The sequence below is a fragment of the Pogona vitticeps genome, chromosome 3 (assembly GCF_051106095.1).
Source record: "Pogona vitticeps strain Pit_001003342236 chromosome 3, PviZW2.1, whole genome shotgun sequence".
NCBI classification, from domain to species: domain Eukaryota; kingdom Metazoa; phylum Chordata; class Lepidosauria; order Squamata; family Agamidae; genus Pogona; species Pogona vitticeps.
Window position 1 is genome coordinate 260,940,800 of NC_135785.1, and position 21,761 is coordinate 260,962,560.

Sequence of the window (21,761 nt, forward strand, 5' to 3'; positions counted from 1 at the left end):
ATTTATATCTTCCCAAATGAACTGCCAGTGGAGTTTGGTGTCGAACTAGGATTCGGGGAAATTTCAGATCCAGTCCCCCTCTCTCATCTGGCCAGGAATGTTGTGAAAATGAAGTTGTGGGCAAGAACATTTGAGCTCGCTGGAAGAAAAGAGGATACAAAAATGACACTGCATTTTTCTTGTCCTTCTGCAACACGAGGTTGGGTGGCATAATGGTGGTTTTGATTTTAAGTGAGGATTGGTTAACTGAAATAAATAATATAGACACAGGGATGGCCTAGAACAGTGGTTCTTAACTTTTTTGAAAGAAACGCCCCCTTGAGCCATTGAGGAAGTTATCATCGCCCCCCTCCCCGCGGTGATGATATCTTTCTTATTTATTTGTTTGTTTGTTTATTTATTTATTTATTTATGACACTTAAATCCAATGACCCCTGAAAACAAAATTCAATTCCAAGAAAATGAAATGCCCCCCAAAAGTAACATTTTATATTTAGTTGCAAGTGAATTTAAAGACGCAAAAAGAAATATAAAAAGGGCATAAAAACAAATGCAGGAACTAAAAATTTCAAGACACAAACTCTGAAACTAAATTAAGATTGGAGGAAAATATATATTCATGCACACTGTAAAAAGGCTGCAGCCATCTTCACAGGTTTGGCTTGCTCCAGCGCCCCCCTACCGCCCCCCTTCTGCTCCAGCGCCCCCACGCCGCCCCTTTTCGTTCTACCGCCCCCCTGAAAAATGAAATCGCCCCCTGGGGGGCATTATCGCCCACGTTAAGAACCACTGGCCTAGAACAGGGGTCCCCAACCTTTTTCACCCTGCGGACTGGCTGGGGAAGGTGGGGCACACGCACACCCCGCACTCCTGCGCATTTATGGCCCCCATAAATGACGTCGTAATAAACTCTCCAGAGCCTGGAGATGGTTGTTAAGTTTCAGACTGGAAGATGATGTCTTCTTAAACTGTTTGCAGTGTTGAAGGGCCAAAACAGGAGGAAGGGTTGTTTAAGGTCGTCCAAGGAGACCCTCCTCTCAGTCCCATTGCCAGCCCAAGAATGTTTGGTGGGGGCATGAGACAGAATCTTCTCAGTGGCAGCTCCCAGGTTGTGATGATGCTCTCCCTCGGGAGATCAGGCTGGTCCCCTCCCTTTTCTTCACCCCCCCCCCGACAGCTAAAGATCCACCTTGTCAGGCAGGCTTTTGACAATCATGACCGAGTCCCTGAATGCCTTTTTAAAAGTTAAGGTCGTTTTTAATGTTTACCTGCTTTTAATTATTCAATTGCTTTTTAAATTCACATTTAGTTTAATTGTTTTTTTAAAAAATCTTTAACTTATGTTTTAAATTCTGTTCTTTTCAATATTTTGAGCCAACGTGGGTGCCCTTTATCGGGAGAAAGGTGGCCCCTAAATGAAGCAGAATAAAAAGAAGAAGCGTTTATTAACCCCGGTACAATCTAGTAGTATTTCTACTCTTTTTGCAAAAATAAACTTTTTTGTTTCTGCGTCGTAGACTCTAACTAGCTTCCATAACAATTTCAAAACAACAACACCACTACTAAACCTTTTAGAAGCCAGTTTAGTTTTCAGATTTTGAGAAAGCGCATCTGGGGGCATCCAGATGGACATCATTTGGGCACGGGTAATTTTAAGGAGGCAACATGTTTGCAAATTTGAATTTAAAAAGTGGGAAATTCAGCCCAAATACAACAATGCAATATTTAAACAGAACAGGGTGGTTATGAAATCCCACTCACCCTGCCTTGATCAGACCCACAAAGTGGTCTTAATGGAATGATCTCCCAAGAGGCGAGATGGGCTGGTGTTAACTCTGTATTCCGTTTGGCATTTGGTTAAGGCCAAATTATCTGTCTAGACATTTCAATTATGGTGTTTTCAGCTGGTTGAATAATTACAGCATTTAATTATATTGTATTCTTGTTTGACGGCTCTTTCATTTTCTTTTCTGCTTGTTCTTTTTAAGTGCCACATTGTTGAATTTGGGCTGAATTTCCCACTTTTAAAACTCCAGTTTGCAAACATTTCACTTCCTTGAAATTACCCGGTTTATTTTCTGACACTACGGGCATTGTTTACATGTGCACATTAAACATTTTATAGGCATTTTTAAAGGATGCAATGCAACCAAGCATCCAGAAATCTGTAGAATGAAATTTTTTTTTTTTTTTGGTCTTAGGTTGATATGGAAACAAATTCAATTTCCCGGTTTTTGCCTTCATTGGCAATTTTGCTATAATGCAAACTTGGCTTCTAACTCAAAAACTTTCTTTTATTAGGCAATTAACATCATCATCACCATATTAGAACTGCGGAGATGGAAAGGACCCTAGGAATCAAAAAGTCCAGCCCCTATCAAGGAGTCCCGTGGGGGATTGAACTTGCAACCCATACCTAAACCACTGAGCTATTCATGTGTGAGCAAACTTTTTAAACCCACTTTTTAAATTCAAAATTAAGAAATCTAAGTGGGGCTTAGCAAGTGGAGGGGGAAAGCAGGGATCAAAGCGCTGCAGGATCACTTTGATCCCTGCTTTCCCCTCCACTTGTTTTTGTTCTTTCCTCAGCTTACTTCCGTGTATAAGACGACCCTCAATTTTTAGTCTAAAGATTTTAGACAAAAGTATAGTCTTATACAGAGAAAAATATGGTATTTACTCATTAAATATCTCACTTACTTTGAAAGCCCTGTTAGGGTCACTATAAGTCAGTTCTGACTTGATGGCACCTAACAATTTCGGTGATTAAGATTCTGTGTACAAGATTTTGATGTGGGCAAAAATCCCACACATTTCTTTTTTTTTCTGACGGAAATATAATTTTAAAGAAACAGAGAGGTTGGCTAAACCTTTCCTAATGCACTTTTAAATTTATGGCCTACAAGCCCAAATTGCTATGTTTAATTTTTATATCCTGTGCCACAGTTTTTATATCTGGTAGAGACCATTAGGATAATACCTCTTGGGCAAAATGTGCCGTACATAGAACATTATTCAACAGTGCTTTTATGAAAACCACTCCAACTTCTGACTACATCAGGGGGCCAAAAAACAAGAGATTTCATGACCTTCAGATTTAATCCCACACTTGCTATAATTATAATCCTGTGGTTCCTTCTTTAATTTTTTACTTATATAAAAATCCAAATGTAGAACATGCAGAACATTTATAATACAGGAAGTCATGAAAAGGGCTGCATAGATTTGGTGCGTTAACGCCTCCGTAGGTTCCATTGATTCAAATAGACCTACTCGAATTGTGACTTGCTGTGCTAAAAGTAAGTTGAAACTAGAGTATATGTAGTTGACTCAAGGGCACTTACTGAGGAGATAGTTCACCAAATCCCCACTAATTCAATGGGGCTACTCTAACGCAACTAAACCTGCTATTGTTGTTGTTTAGTCATGTCCGACTCTTTGTGAGTCTGTTCAGTGACAGGATTTCAGCCAATGTTTCAGAAGGGTTTCATCTTCTTCCTCAGGGTCTCCAGAAGGCTTAAAATATCTAAGTCAGATTCAAAGGGAAGTACTGTAGACTTCACCTGGCTTGGCTTCAGGGCTTTTCCTATTAGCTTCGCCCCCTTGTCTAACAAGTTTCACTTCTCAATTCCTTGACAGGGTCTGTATCTAATGATCCACAGGGTCCCTTCCAGCTCTGTAGTTCTAGGACGATGGTGGTGATGAGGATCAGGTGGAGCAAACATGGAGAATCATTTCTTAAGAGACTTGGGAAGCTACAATGAAATCTCAAGTCTGGCCAGAGAGAAACTCTTCATGTTGTTTCGGGGTAAAGGGCGGGACTCCTCTCACTGAAGTCCTCTAATGATGTTTTTCCATCCAGTGCTTTGGGTGGGAATCAGGTGTTCCGTTTCATGAAATAATAGACCCCCTTTCCTCCTCAGGAAGTCATCTGAAGAACATCTGAAGGACCTGGATATGTGTAGACTGGAGATGAGGAGACTCAGGGGTGACCTCATAGCGATCCTCAAAGATCTAAAGGGTGGTCAAGTGACAGATAAAACAGTCTTCTGCTGCTCCTAAGAGGAGGACCCAAATTAAATAGCTTTAAAATAGAGTGGTGCCTCGCTTGACGATGTTAATTCATTCCAGCGAAATTGCTGTAGAGCGAATACATCGTCAAGTGAAATAAAAAACCCATTGAAACGCATTGAAAACTGTTTCAGTGCGTTCCAATGGGATGAATACCTGCTTGTCCAGCGAAGATCCTCCATACGGCGGCCATTTTCAATGCCTGTATAGCAAGGAATCTGTCTTAGAAAACAGCGGGGGGCCATTTTGAAAGCCGGTGGCCATTTTGAAACCTGACAATCAGCTGTTTGCTGATCATCGTAAAGCAAAAAATCGGTTCCTGAAACAGGGAACCGATCAACATGAAGCAAAAAACCCCAATCTAAACATCGTTTTGCGATCACATTAAGCGGATTCATCGTTAAATGGGGTAATCGTCCAGCGGGGCTTGACTGTACAAGAAAGGTGATGCCAACTCAAACATGAGGAAGAACATCCTGATGGTAAGCCAGTGCAATGAATTGCCTCAGAAGATGGTGGACTCTCCTGTGGCAGAGTTTTGAATTTCCAGTTAACTTCCTCTAGCTGCTCAGCGGGAATGTGGGAATTTACAGAGCAGAACTCCTGTTGCTCAGCATCCCCTTGAAGTAGGGGATTTTCTCATTCACTGGCACTTACAGTCTCAGTCATTCACTCTGAGACATCAGTAGGAGAAAGAATAAAATGTTTCATGACTTGCAATTGAAGTAATTGGGCCCTTCCAAGGAGAAAGGTGAGGTAAAAATATTTTAAATAAATAATTTAAATAAACAGGCCAGACAGCAAACAGACAAATATGCCTGCTTTCAGCAACAGACTCTAGAGAGGGGGAAAGCTCTCAGCAGAGAGGTGGGGCTCTCTTTGAATTCTGAGACTGGAAGGAATGATTGGTTAGTCCTGGATAGATTGACAGTCACCCCAGTCCAGAAAGGTTCCTCCCATCCACATCTGCTAGAAGCAGCATGCAAGGCTGTAGACAACTCCAACATCTCCTTCACTTAGGATTTTAATACTGAGACTGGATGGCCATCTGCGAAGGATCCTGTGTCTGTGAATTTCCCCGTTAGCCAAGCATTTGTCTGGATGATCTTTGGGGAATCTCTCTACATTCCAGTTCTGTGCTTCCAGAAGTAAGCTCATACACTGTGCAGGCTGTATTGGTGCTTGTCAGTTCCACCACACACCCAGCAACTGTTTCTCTCTGCACAACGCCTCTGATTTATTTCTCCTTCAAGCTCCGAGGTCATCAAAGGAAGACTAAAAGAAGAGAACACAGGACATTCAAAGGGAGCGTTTGAATTTCTGTTCGTTGAACCGAATCTCTTCACAGGCCAGCTGGGCACAATGGCATTCTTCGAAAGGATGGGACTCGAGTTCCTCCTCCCTCCACCATGGCATTGATTGAGGTGGTACCCCAGTGGGCAGCGCCAAAGCTGAGAGATAGGTTGACAGTCTGAGAGATAGGTTGGAGGCCTCCTTGTGACATCTGTGCTTTTCTTCCTGAGATGTTTTGAAATGCTAATCAGTTCTTGACATATTTTTGAAAAGCAATTGCATAGTCAGGCCCCTTTGCCTTGAAAGTACAGGAATACCTCAGTTTACGAAATGAATGCATTCCACGAGACATTATGTAAAGCAAAAAATTTGTAAACCGAAACGCGGATTGCCATAGGAACGGAGGTGGTGCTATAATCCTCCAGGCACAAGGCGTCCTGGGGAAACTTTCTTCATAAACCAAACCAAACAAACAAATAAAATGTAACCTGAGGCATTATCTTCAATGGATTTCCGTTTGTAAACCAAAAATTATGTTAGCCGGGGCGTTTGTAAACCAAGGTAATACAGTACTGTAATTAGAGGAGCACATGCTCTCTCTCCACCCCTCACCCATGAAAATGAAACAATTCAGAAAAAATTCATAAGTAGGAAACGGCTGGTTTGAGGTGCCAACTAGGCATGGGGACGAATATAAAAACGAATCGGGATATCCAACGAATATTCCTGATTCGTCAGATATTTGTTGCTTCGTATTCTTGGGGTCCTATTTTCTTCTCCTGCAGTGATTTTCATTGGAGAGCCAGCCTGTGTTTAGCCATGGGGATTTTGGACTTTTTTGGACTACAGACCCCATAATTCATAATTCTTCCTCCCCCTCCCCCGACTCACAACTACAGACACCTAAATGTGGTTCTTTTGGAGAAAAGGCTTCAGCCAGAAGGCTTTAAGGCCTAGTCTAGGCCTAGCTGAACCTAGCTTCCTGTGCAGAAAGGAAGTAGCCTTTCTGGAATTAGAAATAAAAAAGCATAAGAGTAGCATTCTAACTGTAGACCTAGATGGGCAGAAGTTTGATGCCTCTCTCTTTACATATATTGGCTGAAAACCTGTTGTTTAGTGTAGTCAATCACAGCTAGAGTAGACCCATTGATTCAATGGAACTCACAAAGGAGTTGACCCATGAAATTCAATAAGCCTGCTCTAGTTGCGACTTCTGTTGTTTAATAACAACAGAATTCCGGCCGTCGATTGTGCCTAAATTTATAGAATGCCTGCACAGGACTTCCTTATAGTCAAGATGAATACAGTATTTGCTATTCGGGTCAACGACTGGGGTTTGGACACACAATACAAAATATGCAATTCAAACTTGGGCTGCAAACAGGAAAGGGAGCTGGCAATAAAAATTCCCAGAGTGAGTCACCCTCCCTGTAACTTCCTTTTTTTGCATCGTCTCCACCGAGCCAGTAATTGCAGAAGGAGCCAAGGATGAGTGAAACGACATGACGCAAAGGAACACGCTAGGGGGGAAATAGTTGAGGAAAGTTTTTTGCTGTGTACACACTCTTAGTTGCCAAGGGCAATCTGTCCAAAGGAGTGGAGGACGGCCCGTCTCTTTTCTCCTCCATTTCCATGGAGTGCTGCTAGAGTGGTGTTTTCCAACCTTGGGTCCCCAGATGTTCTTGAACTAAAACTCCCAGAAGTCTTCACCACTAGCTGTCCTGGGCAGGATTTCTGGGAGGTGTAGTCCCAGAACCTCTGCGGACTCACTGCACTAGACCAGTGGTCCCCAACTTTGGGCCTCCAAATGTTCGTGGACTACAACTCCCAGAAGCCTTCACCACCATCTCTGCTGGCCAGGATTTCTGGGAGCTGAAGTCCAAGAACATCTGGAGGCCCAAGGTTGGGGACCACTGTACTAGACGATGTTCTCTGTTTCCCTTTGCAAAGCCCCCCCCCCCCCGGACTGCATCTCAGATGCTTCTCTCAGCCAAGGTGCTGTTTGTCTGTTTTGATTCCTAAGATCTAAGGGAGTCAGGTCTCATGGTGCTGTCTGAAGCCTCAAGAGGTTGCTCCAGATCTCCAGGGGGTGAGTGATGCAAGAGGAAGAGAAGGTTTAGTATTATTGTGTTCTGTGGCTTCAGGATATGGGATGCTCTTCGGCCGCCTCTGCGTCAGGATCTGTCCTTCCAGTGAGCACTCAGGGTTGATTAGATTTGGGTAGGATGGTCATTATCTACATCTTAATACAGAAACATTCCCAACTCTATCTATGGCTAAAGAAACTGGGAGGAGGCTGAGAAATTCACCAAGAATTCTCAGAACCAAGGCTGACCAATACATACTGTGTTCCGCTGTTTCCTACCCAGTGGATTTCTTCCATGGAATGAATCATAACCAAGACTTTTTCATCATCCCCCAAGTCTAATAAGGTCAAAACTGGATGATACAGTTAACTCATCATTAGAGACAGAGCTTGCTGCAGTGATAAAAGACATTGGATGGTCGTAGCTTGAGCTTGGCTTACCCGCTGTTTTGCCAACTGCCTTGTGTTGTATTGTGATTGGTCGTTGGGAGGTACTTACCAGCTTTATTTGCAAGTCTTGTTTGTTCAAGAAGGAACTGTATAGCTGAAGAGAAAACTTTGTAATAAACTTGATTTAGTGAGGATTTGAAGAGGGTGGAAGCATGACATAGAATCATAGAATCATAGAAAAGTGAAGTTGGAAGGGGCCTACAAGGCCATCAAGTCCAACCCCCTGCTCAAGGCAGGAATACAAATCAAAGGGTATCTGCCAGGGGATGATCCAAGTTTTTCTTGAATGCCTCCAGTGTTGGAGCACTCACCAACTCTCGAGGTCACTGTTCCCACTGTCGTACTGCTCTAACAGTTAGGAAGTTTTTCCTGAGATTCAACTGAAATCTGTCTTCCTGTCACTCGAGCCCATTGTTGCATTTTTGGACTATAACTTCCGTAATTGGGACTGGCCCTTTGCTGGCGAGTTTTGGAAATGGGATTCACCCAAGCAATTTCCCCCAAGCTCTGCCAGAGTGAAAGCAGACTTTAACTTACTTTTATTGTTAGATTGCTTGTTTCCGCCAGTCCTCCCTCTGCATGGCAAACAGTCTTCAGAGGGTCTTCCCTCCTCCTTTGCACCTGGGTGGAACAGCTTGCCTTTGCCAAATAAATGACAATAATTTCTGGAATAATAAAACTTGCAGCTGGAACGAAGGAGCTGGCTCAGACAATTAAAACCCCCGGAAAGAAGGCATGAAAGGAGGAAGGAGATATTCTTGCTGCCGTGGGTAACTTCTTTTCCCTCTGTGAGGCACTCATAATTGCAACCTTTTTTGGGAATTGAGGAAAAGAAAAAGAAGGCAGAAGAAAGAGAAAAGGAAAAGAAGACCACAGAGGAAATGTATCCGGTGTCTTTTGTCTCTTGCATTTCCTTCCTGATCTATCAATCGATTTTTTTGAAGGTGGGGTGGAATCCCCTTCCATGGTCAATTACTGTATTCTTCATTTTTTCCCCTCCTCTTTCAGGATTCACTTTCTGACTAATGTTCCCTGCACCCTCAACTTTTGTATGTCTTTCTTTTTTTTACATTTTACATCTATATAAATTATTAATATATATTAAATATATATACATATTGCTTTAAACAGCAATATAATATATATATTGCTGTTAAAAGCAATATAATATATATTGCTTTCAACAGAGCTTTCCCTAAGCTGCTGCACTTCAGACAGGCTGGAACACAACACCCACAATCCCCTGCCAGCAGGAGAATGATGGGAGCTGTAGTCCAGCCTCTCTGGAGGGTGCCACAATTGGGAATATTGATTTTCCTTACCCAGGCATTATCATGTGCTGTCAATTCAATTCTAAGACAATCCTTTTTCAGTTTTTTTTTTCAGAATCCTCAGAAGTGGTGTCCCTTTCTCTTCTTCTGGGGGTGGCCCGGGACTCTGCAGCTGACCCAAAGCCATACAGTCTGGATCTTCTTGCAAGAAGCACAGTGGAGAATCGAACTCCCAACCTCTCTCTAAACCACAGAGCTATCTAGGCAGCTTTCTTACCCAAAGCATTCTACAAATACTATTAGTGATCTTGAGGAGCAGAAGAACCTATTCAAATGTAGCCTAGGGAGCCTCCTAACCGCCCCCCCTTCCCAACAGATGAAGCTTGTTAGGGCTGGTCCAAAATATTTTGTTCCTTTCCTCCTTTGCCAGGGGAAAGAAACAAAGGGGAAATCAGCTGCAGAGAGGAAATATTTGACTCTGTATTGGCTGCTTTGTAGGTTCATGGGGTCTGTGGGCCCATATCACATCCAGAGATGATGGACACTTTCCCCAACACAAAAAAAGGAGGGCATTCATTTTCAAAAACATGAGAAGATCGCTTTTTCCATGAACTCAGATATGCTAATTTGTATGTTGTTGTTTAGTCACTAAGTCATGTCCGACTCTTCGTGACCCCATGGACCAGAGCACGCCAGGCCCTCCTGTCTTCCACGGCCTCCCAGAGTTGGGTCAAATTCATGTTGGTTGCTTCGCAGACACTGTCCAGCCATCTCATCCTCTGTCGTCCCCCTTCTCCTCCTGCCTTCACACTTTCCTAACATCAGCGTCTTTTCCAGGGAGTCTTTTCTTCTCATGAAATGGCCAAAGTAGGAGCTTCAGGATGTGTCCTTCCAGTGAGCACTCAGGGTTGACTTCCTTCAAAATGGATAGGTTTGTGTAGACATGCAAAATTAGAAATTATGTTTATAATCAAAGCAAATTACATTTGCCAGATGGTGGCCCAATTTTCTCTTGAATGCCTCCACAATTGGGGTGCTCTCCCAGATATGCTCCTCCTGGATCTATAGAAAAGCTTTTTTGCCCCACCATTATCTCAAGATTTCATCAAAATACTGCAAAGCCGATCTTTACAACTGTAAAACAGGCCAAAATCCTGAACACAACCAGCATGCACGAGAGCAACTGAGCCGATGGGATGTCCTTTATTATGAGATTGGTTGGGTAATTAGCCAGTTCATTTCACAACCAGCGCATGACAAACAAAGCTAATGGTACAGTATTAACCCAGGAGGGGAAAAAAATCACACCAAAATCTATGGCCAGACTATACGTTCTTTAGGACGAAGCAAAACATACAACAGTATGCAAACTTTTCAGGCCTCCAGGACGCTTCCCTCAACTTTGTGATTTCTCCTGAGCGCCTCATTTTTGCAGCCACTAGCCTGAGGAAGACACCTGAAGAGGTCAAAAGCTTGCATACTTTGGGAACATATTGTTTTGTGTTAAATGCAAAAGAAGTATGTATTGTGTAGTGCAGGCGTAGGGCATGGGCTGGTTCTGCTGCAGCGAGAGTGCGTAAGAACTGATCTTAAACTGATCTTCAGTTGCCCAGTTAATCAGTTACAAGGCGGTCATGGAAGGGCATTGCTGTTGACAATTAAGCATTTCCTAATCTAGTGGAAATTCTCCTGTGATTCTGCTCAGATTAGTTCTTACCAAGAGATCTAAGGATTCTCTGTGCAAAGGTCAAATTAACAGCCTTTTAACTTGGTTCACAAACTTTCTCTTGTCCTCCCCCTCTTCGGTTACACACCCAGTTCAGGCAAAGGTAAATGAGTGTGATATGGCAGTGGTTCCCATATTTTGACCCACGGCTTCCTTGACTTCCTGGCCACTGGCCGCAGCTCCCCCAATACGACACTTTGGGTGAGGGTTTGGGAGGAGGGAAGCCCAGCTTGGTGATCTCGTGGTGCCCCCAGATGGATATGGCAGCATCTCAGAGTACCACACAGTTTTGCAACCACTGCTATACGCAGTTATGCTCCCGTTCGTCAGATCCAGCGAATTCCGGTTTGTTAAGTCCATCGTGTCACATCCCGCACTTACACAAGTAACGACGCCTGTGTTGCTGTGTGCTGTCGACCGGATGATGACCGACCGTTTTCAAGGCGTGTGAGAGATTTCAAGAGATATTTTAGCACTGACCTCCCCCCTCCCAGGTGACTTGCCATAGCTAAGCAAGGATTTGAACCCGGGTCTCCGGAGTTGTCGTTATCCACTACACCGCGGTGGCTCTGGGCACTCTGTGGGTGCCACAAAATCAGCAGATACCCATATTTGATAACACAGATGAAACCAGAGCTTACAAATTTGCCTGTTTGGACCACAACCCCCCAGAACGTGAAGCTGGGTTTTATTCGCTTTCTCTTTCCCCAAAGACTATTACAGGTACCGTGTTTCCCCGAAAATAAGACAGATGTTAAGTTTTGCTCCAAAGAACACATTAGGGGTTATTTTCAGGCAATGTTTTATTTTTTTCATGTACAATCATCTACATTTATTCGAAGATAGTCAAGGTCAACATCTTCTGGTGGCTGCACAAGGGTGGAGGATGGGGTTTCACTTAACGGGGGCTTATTTTTGGGGTAGGGCTTCTATGACCAGCATCCTGAAAAATCCTACTAGGGCTTATTTTCAGGATATGTCTTATTTTCAGGGAAATGGGGTATGGATAGCAGAGATGTGAAGCAGGGCCTTCTAACTGTGAGCTCCCGGGATCTGGAGCCCTCTCTGCTCTCTTTGTGCACCTGTTCATTTGCTACAGGTAATTCCCATAATATTATCACAATCGTCGCATTGTAATGGTGAGCCCCAGACTTGAGGCACAAGATCATCTTGGACTACAAATCCCAAAAGCCCTAGGCTGCACAGCCAAGAGTAAGGAGGTGTGGGAGTTGGAGTCTGGGAGCAGCTGAGGAGGTATTGCAGGATATTGCAGGAGATGATGGTGCTAATACTGTAACTATTGCTAGACTGGAGGTTTTATGAGGGTTCGTTTGTTTTTATATGTTGACTGTTTTAATTCTGTTTGTATATTTATGTTATTTTCTTGGAAGCCACACAGAAGAGTGACTTGTTCACTCGATGGGTGGGGTATGAGTTCAAATACTTATTAATTTTAATGTTTTAAGAATTATTTTAATATATGATATTTTATACTGTCTTTTAAAATGTTTTTAAGTTTTAATGTTGTACGCCACCCAGAAGCCACTGGTAATGGTGCGGCTAAAAATATTGTAAATAAATAAATAAACAAACAAACAAATACATAAAATAACATTGACTAGCATCGTACTCAATATTTTCATCTGAGGAACTCCTCCAAGTAGGATGCTGACAAAATGTGGGTCTTGGCCCGGTTGTATGCAATGGATCTGTTCACAGCTGAGCATGGCAGCTTCTTCACGAGGAAGTGTTGGGTAGCTCAGTGGTTTAGAAGCCAGAGGGTTGGGAATTCGAATCTTCCTTGTGCTTTCCTTGACAGGGGCTGGATGAGATGATCCATAAGGTCCCTTCCAGCTCTGGAGTTCTAAGATGATGATGATATGTGTAAACGCTGAACAGAATGCTGGCCTTGATTTATTTATCGTTTATTTATTTACAATATTTCCGTCCCGCCTTTCTCCCCAAAAGGACCCAAGCTGGCTTACATCATGAACGGTATTTAAAAGCTAAAAACAGAAAGCATACACATATTTAAAAAGAATTAAACTACAGTGATGCCTCGCTAGACGATTGCTCCGTGGGATGTGACTGTTTTTTGCGATCACTATGGTGCCTCACAAGGCTTTTTTTTTCTATGACCGTGCTTTGCAAGACTTTTTTTGAGACCGATGCTTCACAAGATTTTTTTTAAAGACCGATGCTTCGTAAGACTTTTTTTTTTTAGATCGATGTATAGGGGACCTCGCAAGACGATTTTTTCACAAGACGACGATTTTTGCGGAATGAATTAAAATCATCTTACGAGGCACCACTGTAGTATTATATTAAAAGGGTAATGAAGATCAATACTGAAATAGATTTAAAACACCAAGAGTATAACAATCCAATCAAAACCCCTCTGAGACCACCAGTCGTTAAGGAAAAGCCTGCCTATTTCTAAAGCAAAGGGAAAAAATAATCAGTGGATTTCAGGGTGAAATGTTTGAAAACAATGCCACTTAAAACATTTCAAAACAATTTGACAACTTGCAAATATTCTATCATGCAAATATTCTAGGAGTGTGCAAATTTATCACCCACACCTAGTTTGGGTGCGTGTGCCACCTCCATCGTGGATCTTCCTCATCCTTCTATAACCATTAAAATTTTGCAGGCTCATCAGAAAAACTTAATTACAGGCGCGCATAACGAGGCATGCAGGATTCCTCAGGAGCGTCCCACCCCACCATTCTAGAAAGCTGGATAATCCGCTCTGAATTACCTTGGTGGCTAATTATCAACCAGGTGGATGGCCTCTCTTCCTGGCTTTCACACGCCACAGGGCAACGGAGTTCAGCTTCTGACTCTGAACTGAATTCACCTCTCAAGACATGTAAGGGCAGCTTTTGAACTCTCGCCTGCAATTCTGCACTATCCCCGACGAGGCTGTGCTGAGCCTGATGAAGTGGAGCTAAAATCAATGCTTTGCATTAAACAGGAGGAATGTACCTACTCTAAATAAAATAGCATTTCAAATGTAATATTAATATTCCAAATGTCATTGAAAAAAATATTATTATTTAGATGCCACCAGTAGGCTAGTCCAACTAAATGCAAACACAACGTGTTTAACATTTAACACAGCAAATCACCGCTTTATTTCTGAGACCTGGCCACATCCCAGGGCATTTGCAGGTTAGAGGCTCACAGAAACACACCTCTGTGTCCCCTGAACACACAAGTCTGTTTGCCCGACTATAGAAAGTGGGGACAGGCTGCCATCTCAGCCAGCACCAAAGTTTATTCTGAACTCTTTTTGGCAACCTGTTGTGGGTCACTGAGTTTTCCCCAAGGATATATTTAAGTGATCCACACCTCCGGGACGTGGTGGCGCTGCGGAGGGACGTGGTGGCGCTGCGAGCTAAACCGTAGAAGCCTGTGCTGCAGGGTCAGAAGACCAGCAGTCGTAAGATCGAATCCACACGACGGAGTGAGCGCCTGTCGCTTGTCCCAGCTCCCGCCAACCTAGCGGTTCGAAAGCATGCAAATGCAAGTAGATAAATAGGGACCACCTTGGTGGGAAGGTCACGGTGTTCCGTGTCTAAGTCGCACTGGCCATGTGACCATGGAAGATTGTCTCTGGACAAACGCTGGCTCTATGGCTTGGAAACGGGGATGAGCACTGTGCCCTAGAGTCAAACACGACTGGACAAAAAATTGTCAACGGGAACCTTTACCTTTACCTTTATATATTTAACAGAAAAATCCATAAGTGCTTTCATTTTGAAATCCGCAGGGCACAAGGCTGTAGGAAATATAGTTTCAAGACAGTTTCTCCCCTGCTGGGAAGGGCCAGATCCACCTTTTCCTATCCATGTTTCATGTGCAGAAGCCAGCTGGGTGGCAGCTCTATCTACCTACCAGCCGTAGATGGGGGAGGCTTTATCGTGACACTTAAGCACAGTGGGATAACCGAGGGGACACAGGGAAGTGACCCACACCTCCAGCAGCTCACCATTGCCTCCCCCCCTTTCTGCTTCCACCCGAGGCAGATGCTTCAATCTGCTTGACGACAAGGCTGGCCTGATGTACAGGTGGACATGGAAGGGGGTTGGGTTTACCAAGGAACCTTGGATATATGAAGAAGGGCTCTTGTCAGTGTCCAGAGATGGGAAAAGCTGTTCACGCCCAGGGAATCTCCCAGTAGCAATGCTGGCTAGGGGATTCTGGGAGTTGTAGTAAAAAAAAAAGGAACCATCCCCGTTATTGCAAACATCCCCTTAGTTTTGTTTTTGAGATGTTGAAAGGTGTCTTATATACAACCAATAAATGAACTGTGACATGATCGGTTACCCCCTGAGCCTCCTTCTCGAGGCTGTTCCCTAATCATGCCTCCTTTGCAAAGACTGATAAGCAGTGGCATAGGGGAGGCAGGGTTCCTAGGGTCAAAGCCCACAGAAGTTCTGTGTGATGGGGTAACCCCACTGTCTACTATCCTGCTCAGACTTCCCTCTTCCCTCCGAGTTTAGCCAGGAAAGGAATGCATTTGTCCAGGAAGAAGGTACTGTTGCAAGCTATCTTTGTCATGCAAAGTATTTGACTATGGTTTTTCTGAAATAGGCAGTCAAGAGCCGTTAACGTTACAGAAGACCTGCTCCTTACTTGTTAACATGGTCCAATCCAGTTGCCCACATTTTTAGGAGCTCCTTGTTGTGTTGGGGCTGGCCATAGGGGCTGCCATGTCAATGGCCTGTGTTTCCAAATCTACCACACACGTACTCTCTACTATTCTTTAGCAACCCCCCCCCCCCTTTTCGTGATACATTAGATGGCCACCCTAGATCAGACCCTAAACCAGAGCACCAGTTGCCAGCGAGTGCTGAGATGCTTAGCTGTGGTGGTGTAGTGGATAGAAGATGCCATAGGACGCAGGAGATCTGGATTCAAATTCCCACCCAGCTGTGGAAATCCACCAGGAGGGTCGGCAAAAGGAAGCCACTCCTTAAACATCTCACATACCTAAAACAAAACAAAACAAACCTTTAAGGGTCGCCACAAGTTGGAAGTGACTTGACAGCCCACAAAAAAGAAGAACCTGGGAATTACAGGCCGGTCAGCCTGACATCAATCCCAGGCAAAATTCTGGAAGAGATCGTAAAGCGGTCATTGTGCAGGGACCTAGAAAACAAGGCAGTAATAACTAGAAGCCAACACAGAGTTGTCAAGAGCAAATCCTGCCAAACTAATTTGATCTTGTTTTCTGATCAGATCACCTTCCTGATAGACAGAGGGAATGCTGTAGACGTAGTCTATCTTGACTTCAGCAAAGCTTTTGGCCAAGTGCCTCATGATCTCCTGATGAGCAAGCTAACTAGGTGTGGGCTGGATAGATCAAGGGTCAGGTGGATACACAATTGGCTAAAGAATCGTCCTCAGTGGGTGATGATTAATTGGTCCTTCTCTAATTGGGAGGAGGTCACACGTGGGGTACCCCAAGGCTCAGTCCTGGGCTTGGTGCTCTTCAATATTTTTTATTAATGATTTGGATGAGGGAGTGCAGGGAATGCTTGTCAAATTTGCAGATGAAACAAAATTGGGTGGAATAGCTAACACCCTAGAAGACAGAAACAAAATTCAAAATGATCTTGATAGGATGGAGCACTGGGCCGAAAGCAACAGAGTGAACTTCAATAGGGATAAGTGCAAAGTCCTGCACCTCAGAAAAAGAAATCGGTTGCACAGTTACAAGATGGGGGAGACCTGGCTCAGCAAAACCATGACCGAGAAGGATCTTGGAATTGTCATAGATGTAACAAGCTAAATATGAGCCAACAGGGTGATGTGGCTACAAAAAAGGCCAATGCTATTTTAGGCTGCATTAATAGAAGTACAGTTTCCAAATCCCGTGAGGTGCTAGTCTCCCTCTATTCGGCACTGGTTAGGCCTCCCCTTGAACCTTGTGTCCAGTTCTGGACACCACACTTCAAGAAGGATGCTGACAAATTTAACAAGTTCAGAGGAGGGCGACAAGGATGATGATCAGAGAGCTGGAAACCAAGCCTTATGAGCAAAGGCTGAAATAACTGGGCACGTTTAGCCTTGAGAAAAGAAGACTGAGGGGTGACGTGATAGCACTTTTCAAATGCTTGAAAGGCTGTCATTCAGAGGAGAGACAGGATCTGTTCTCGATCATCCCAGAGTGCAGGACATGCAACAATGGGCTCATGTTACAGGATGCCAGATTTCAGTTGAATATCAGGAAAAAATTCCTAACTGTTAGAGCAGTACGACAGTGGAACCGATGACTTTGAGAGGTGGTGAGTGCTCCAACCCTGGTGGCCTTCAAGAGATCATCACCTGACAGATGTGCTTTGATGGTATTCCTGCACTGAGCAGGGGGTTGGACTTGATGGCCTTTGAGGCCCCTTCTAACTTCACTCTTCTATGATTTCTATGATTCTAAGAGCAACAGATCTCCCCAGTCCCTGGATCTTCACTCAGGCTGAGGGAAGGGAGGGGAAACGGAGCAGGTCCAGCCGCCACGTGCCACAGCTCCACCGCCTCCTCCTTGGAACTGTTATCATTCCTCCCACATCGCCTGCGTCTGAACTGTCTCCCTTCCCTTCCTGTCTCCCATACCAAGCAGCTGCTGGATAAAGAGGGGATTGTCCCCACAAGATCCCGGCTCGGCTCACCGCCTCCTGAAATTTCTACCCAGGGCCAGAGAGCTTTCTCTTCACCAGCTGTGACCTTTTCCACAGTCAAAGGAGTGTCGCCTTCAGGAAACAGGGAGAGAAATTGAGAGGGGCCAGACAAAAGAGAAACAATCAAAAAGGTGTTTTCTCCCTGAATGGGACAGCGGAGGACAGAGATCATTCGACAACAGGGAAAAAGTGTGGGCTGGGATTTGTCATGGCTTGTGAGCTGAATCTGGGCGGAAGCTGTAAAAGTTTCGTTCTCCCCCCCCCAACTACAATTCCCAAAATGGTGACATTCTGAAAAAAGGAATTTCCCCCAGCGTTGCCTGCAGGACACATGTTTCTGTGCCGGAGATGAAGTCAAGAAGTGATCTACTACTTAAAACATAATTCCTTGCTTATAATCTTTACGGGTTCCTTTGAAAGCTGGCAGGTGTTGCAAGATCTAAAAAGAAAAGTATTTGCGGCACTTTTTAGGACCAACGTGGTTATCCGTGTTAGGTTTCATAGATATAAAAACCAGTTCTTCAGACACAATTAGCAGCTTTTAAAGATGCGGTGATGCATTCGTTTTTTCTTCCATTTTGTCGCTGCTGAAAATAAACTACAGTCACCACCACTGTGCAAACCAATAATTGCTTAATACGGATTGAACTTCTGCTCCTAATAATTTTCACTCATCCCATTTTCCAGAACGGCGCTGGGATGATGGAAATTTGAACCCCACTCCCTGCAAATTACACTGTAATTACACTTGCTCTTTTCTCCCCTTGTAGGAAATGTTGGTGGTAGAAGCAAATGACACTTCAAGCAGTCCCGGCCTCCTGAGAAATTCCATTTAAATTTCCCATAATGCCCTTGATAACACCGCCACTCTGAGGCATTATGGGAAATGAAAATGATGACTCCCAGATCCAGGCATGTTTTTAGTTAAGGAGAGTCCAGGGCAGCTGTCAGCCTAAAAGACATGACACTTAACAGGCCAGAAAGGAAAAGTAAAAAAAGGAAGGGAAAAGCGGGATAATATTTCTTAAGAAAGACTTTGGAGGCCAATAAAAACATACACCCGTCTCTGAGATTCTTTGGGGCTAGCTTTTAAATGAGGGTTGATAAAAAAAATCAAAGATTTTTTTTTAAAAAAATAACATTGATTTCCATTTTTCAAAAATCTATTTTTCAATTTAAATTGTTTTTTAAAAATCCGATATTTTAATTTTAAATTGTGATTTTGATTCAAATCCGCTCAGAAATGAAATTTATGGTTTCCTTTGTAAGAGTTAACTGATTGGCGGCTACAGTTCATACAGATCTCAAGTTTGGCATGTGTTCCTTAAATTCTATCCGTGAGAAAGGCCACGTTGAAAATGTTCTTCCAAATTCCAGAAAGCAAATTTCTGATCTTCAGATCTGTGTCTTCTCGATTAAATAAGCTGACTGTAATAATTCATGTGACATTCAGCTAGTGACCCTCATTCCTTTCTGTTTCGCAAATAGACATAGTGACATATGTTTTCTGCCCCCTTCCCAAACTCATTGGTGGGGGAAAATATATAAATTACTTTTTAAAACTTAACTCTTATGTATGTCTGTATCTGAAAATAGAGAGGTGCATAAGGGGATCTAGTATTTCTCTGTGGGTGAAAAAACAGCTTGGAAAAGGAAGTTTGGAGCTGAAAGGGGAGATTAAGAAGCAAAACTTTAAGCAGCATATCTCCTTTTACCGTTTCCCCACCGAATCTCAGTGCAGAAATAGACATTTTGCATCATTAGAAGAATACAGTCCTTAAAGGCTTGTTCTGTTTGAATGTCATACACAGAAGGGGTTTCTCTCACTTTCCTGGGTTTGAAAATTAGCTTGCTTCATTGGTTTTTAGGACTTAAGTCTAGGACTGCTCTGAAGCTTGAATCCTCAGACCTGGAAGTCTGCTTGAATCACATCTTTCCAACGCTAACATGTGTTCAGTAATAACAGGTTCACAATAATATTTATTTCCGGCCTCCGTTTCTTGATCTCATGCTGCTTTGGCTTCAGGATGAAACCAAACCAAACCAAAACCCACACAAATTAGTGGAAAGAATTATTTAAAAAACCCCACAACAACCAAACAAAAAAACACAATCTACATGGTGTGCTGCTTGAGCCTCATGTAATGCAGAGCTTTGCAATCATGCCCCGAAAGGCTGACGGGGAAAGAACTGACCAAAAAAGAAAAAAGAAAAGAAAAGAGAGGAAACCACTGCAGTTATCGGAGATGCGGGAGACGTACAAAGGTGACGTTTGTAAAAGCAGATAAGACGGTTGTAATGACTATTGAAGGAAAAAACCTATTTGCTTACATTGGCCTGTGCTGATAAAGACATGGAAAGGGGGGGGGTTAATTTTGGCCAGACGATCAGGAATGTTATGAGGGGGGAAGGCAACCGGGGAACATGGAGCTGCTGCAGTTAAGAAAATAAATGTGTGCAACAGCAAGCGGACAAGCCTCTGGCAAGCTCAGCGGACACAGAACTAAAGAAGTACAGTGGTGCCTCACTAGACGATGATAATCCGTTCCACTGAAATCGCTGTTTAGCGAAGTCATTGTCTAGCGAAAAGTAAATCGTCATCTAGTGAAAATCGTTTTGCAAAGCAGGGACCAAACATTGTCCAGCGAAATTCCCCCATAGGAATCACTGTTTTGCGAATCGCTATAGCGATCGCAAAATGTCAATGTCGAGTGAAAAAACTGTCATGCGGGGTAACTGTCTAGCGAGGCACCACTGTATAGTGTGAAGCAGGCCCAGAGAGCTCTTATGGAACAATAGGCATCCTGCCTTTTCTTTTCCCTAATTTCTTGCTGTGTTACGTGCTGTCAAGTTGCCCCAGATTTATGGTGATCTCCTGAATCAGGGACCTCCGAAATGTCCTGCGCTCAGCGGCCACGCTCACCTCTTGCAAATCCAAGCCTGTGGCTTCCTTTAAGAAGTCGATCCAACTCGTATTGGGTCTTCCTCTTTTCCTGCTCCTTTCAGCTTTTCCCAGCCTTATTGTCTTTTCCAGAGAATCCTGCCTTCTCAGGAGGTGCCCAAAGTCGGACAGCCTCCATTTCAACATTTTTGCCTCCAGTGAAGGTTCAGGCTTGATTCGATTTAGGACCCACTTGTTTGTCTTTCTGGCAGTCCAGGATATCTGCAAAGCTCTCCTTCAGCACTATATTTCAAATGAGTAAATTTTTTCCCTCTCAGAAATGCAAGAATATGGATGATCTCGATCTTGGTCTCCAGGGACACATCCTTACACTTGATGATCTTTTCTACTTCCAAGTCTCCGTCTTCTGATTTCTGGGCTGCACTCTCCCTTTGGACTGAGGATTGAACCAAGGTATACAGAATTTGTAGTAACAGTTATTTTGCTTTGTTACTCACACAGCAGTAGCATCATTCGTTATGCGTTGCTGAGTTTTATCAAGTTGTCATTTTGCGCCGTAGTTACTTCCAACTGATGGCAACCTGAACTAGCTTTTTGAGAGACATGAAATATTCAGCAAGTAATCTTTGCCAGCCATGCCCGTCAATTTAGAATGGCTGAGCAGGGATTTGAACTCGGGTCTCTGGAGTCCTAGCCTAACACTCTTTTCACTACACTGCACTGGAATTACATGAGCAAAATGACCAATGTCCTGTGTGTGTTTAGTCGTTTAGTCGTGTCCGACTCTTCGTGACCCCATGGACCAGAGCACGCCAGGCCCTCCTGTCTTCTACTGCCTCCCGGAGTTGTGTCAGGTTCATGTTGGTTGCTTCGCAGACACTGTCCAGCCATCTCATCCTCGGTCGTCCCCTTCTCCTCTTGCCATCACACCTTCCTAACATCAAGGTTTTTTCCAAGGACTCTTTTCTTCTCATGAGATGGCCAAAGTATTGGAGCCTCAGCTTCAGGATCTGTCCTTCAAGTGAGCATTCAGGGTTGATTTCCTTTAGAACTGATAGGTTTGTTCTCCTTGCAGTCCAGGGGATTCTCAAGAGCCTCCTCCAGCACCACAATTCAAAGGCATCAATTCTTCGGCGGTCTGCTTTCTTTATGGTCCAGCTCTCACTTCCATACATCATGACAGGAAAAACCATAGCTTTGACTATTCGGACTTTTGTTGTCAAGGTGATGTCTCTGCTTTTCAAGATGCTGTCAAGATTTGTCATCGCTTTCCTCCCAA

At 43.7% G+C, this 21,761-nt stretch overlaps 1 protein-coding gene across 1 annotated transcript in view; it reads right to left on the minus strand.

The window, feature by feature from the left end:
- Positions 1-283: 283 nt before the first annotated feature.
- The window catches only part of LOC144588102 (uncharacterized), a 99,616-nt gene continuing 78,138 nt past the window's right edge, over positions 284-21,761 (minus strand). The window contains exon 2 of the mRNA XM_078390214.1: positions 284-794. Coding sequence (XP_078246340.1) covers positions 780-794 — 15 coding nt within the window. The 3' untranslated portion in view covers positions 284-779. The remainder of the gene's footprint in view (positions 795-21,761) is intronic.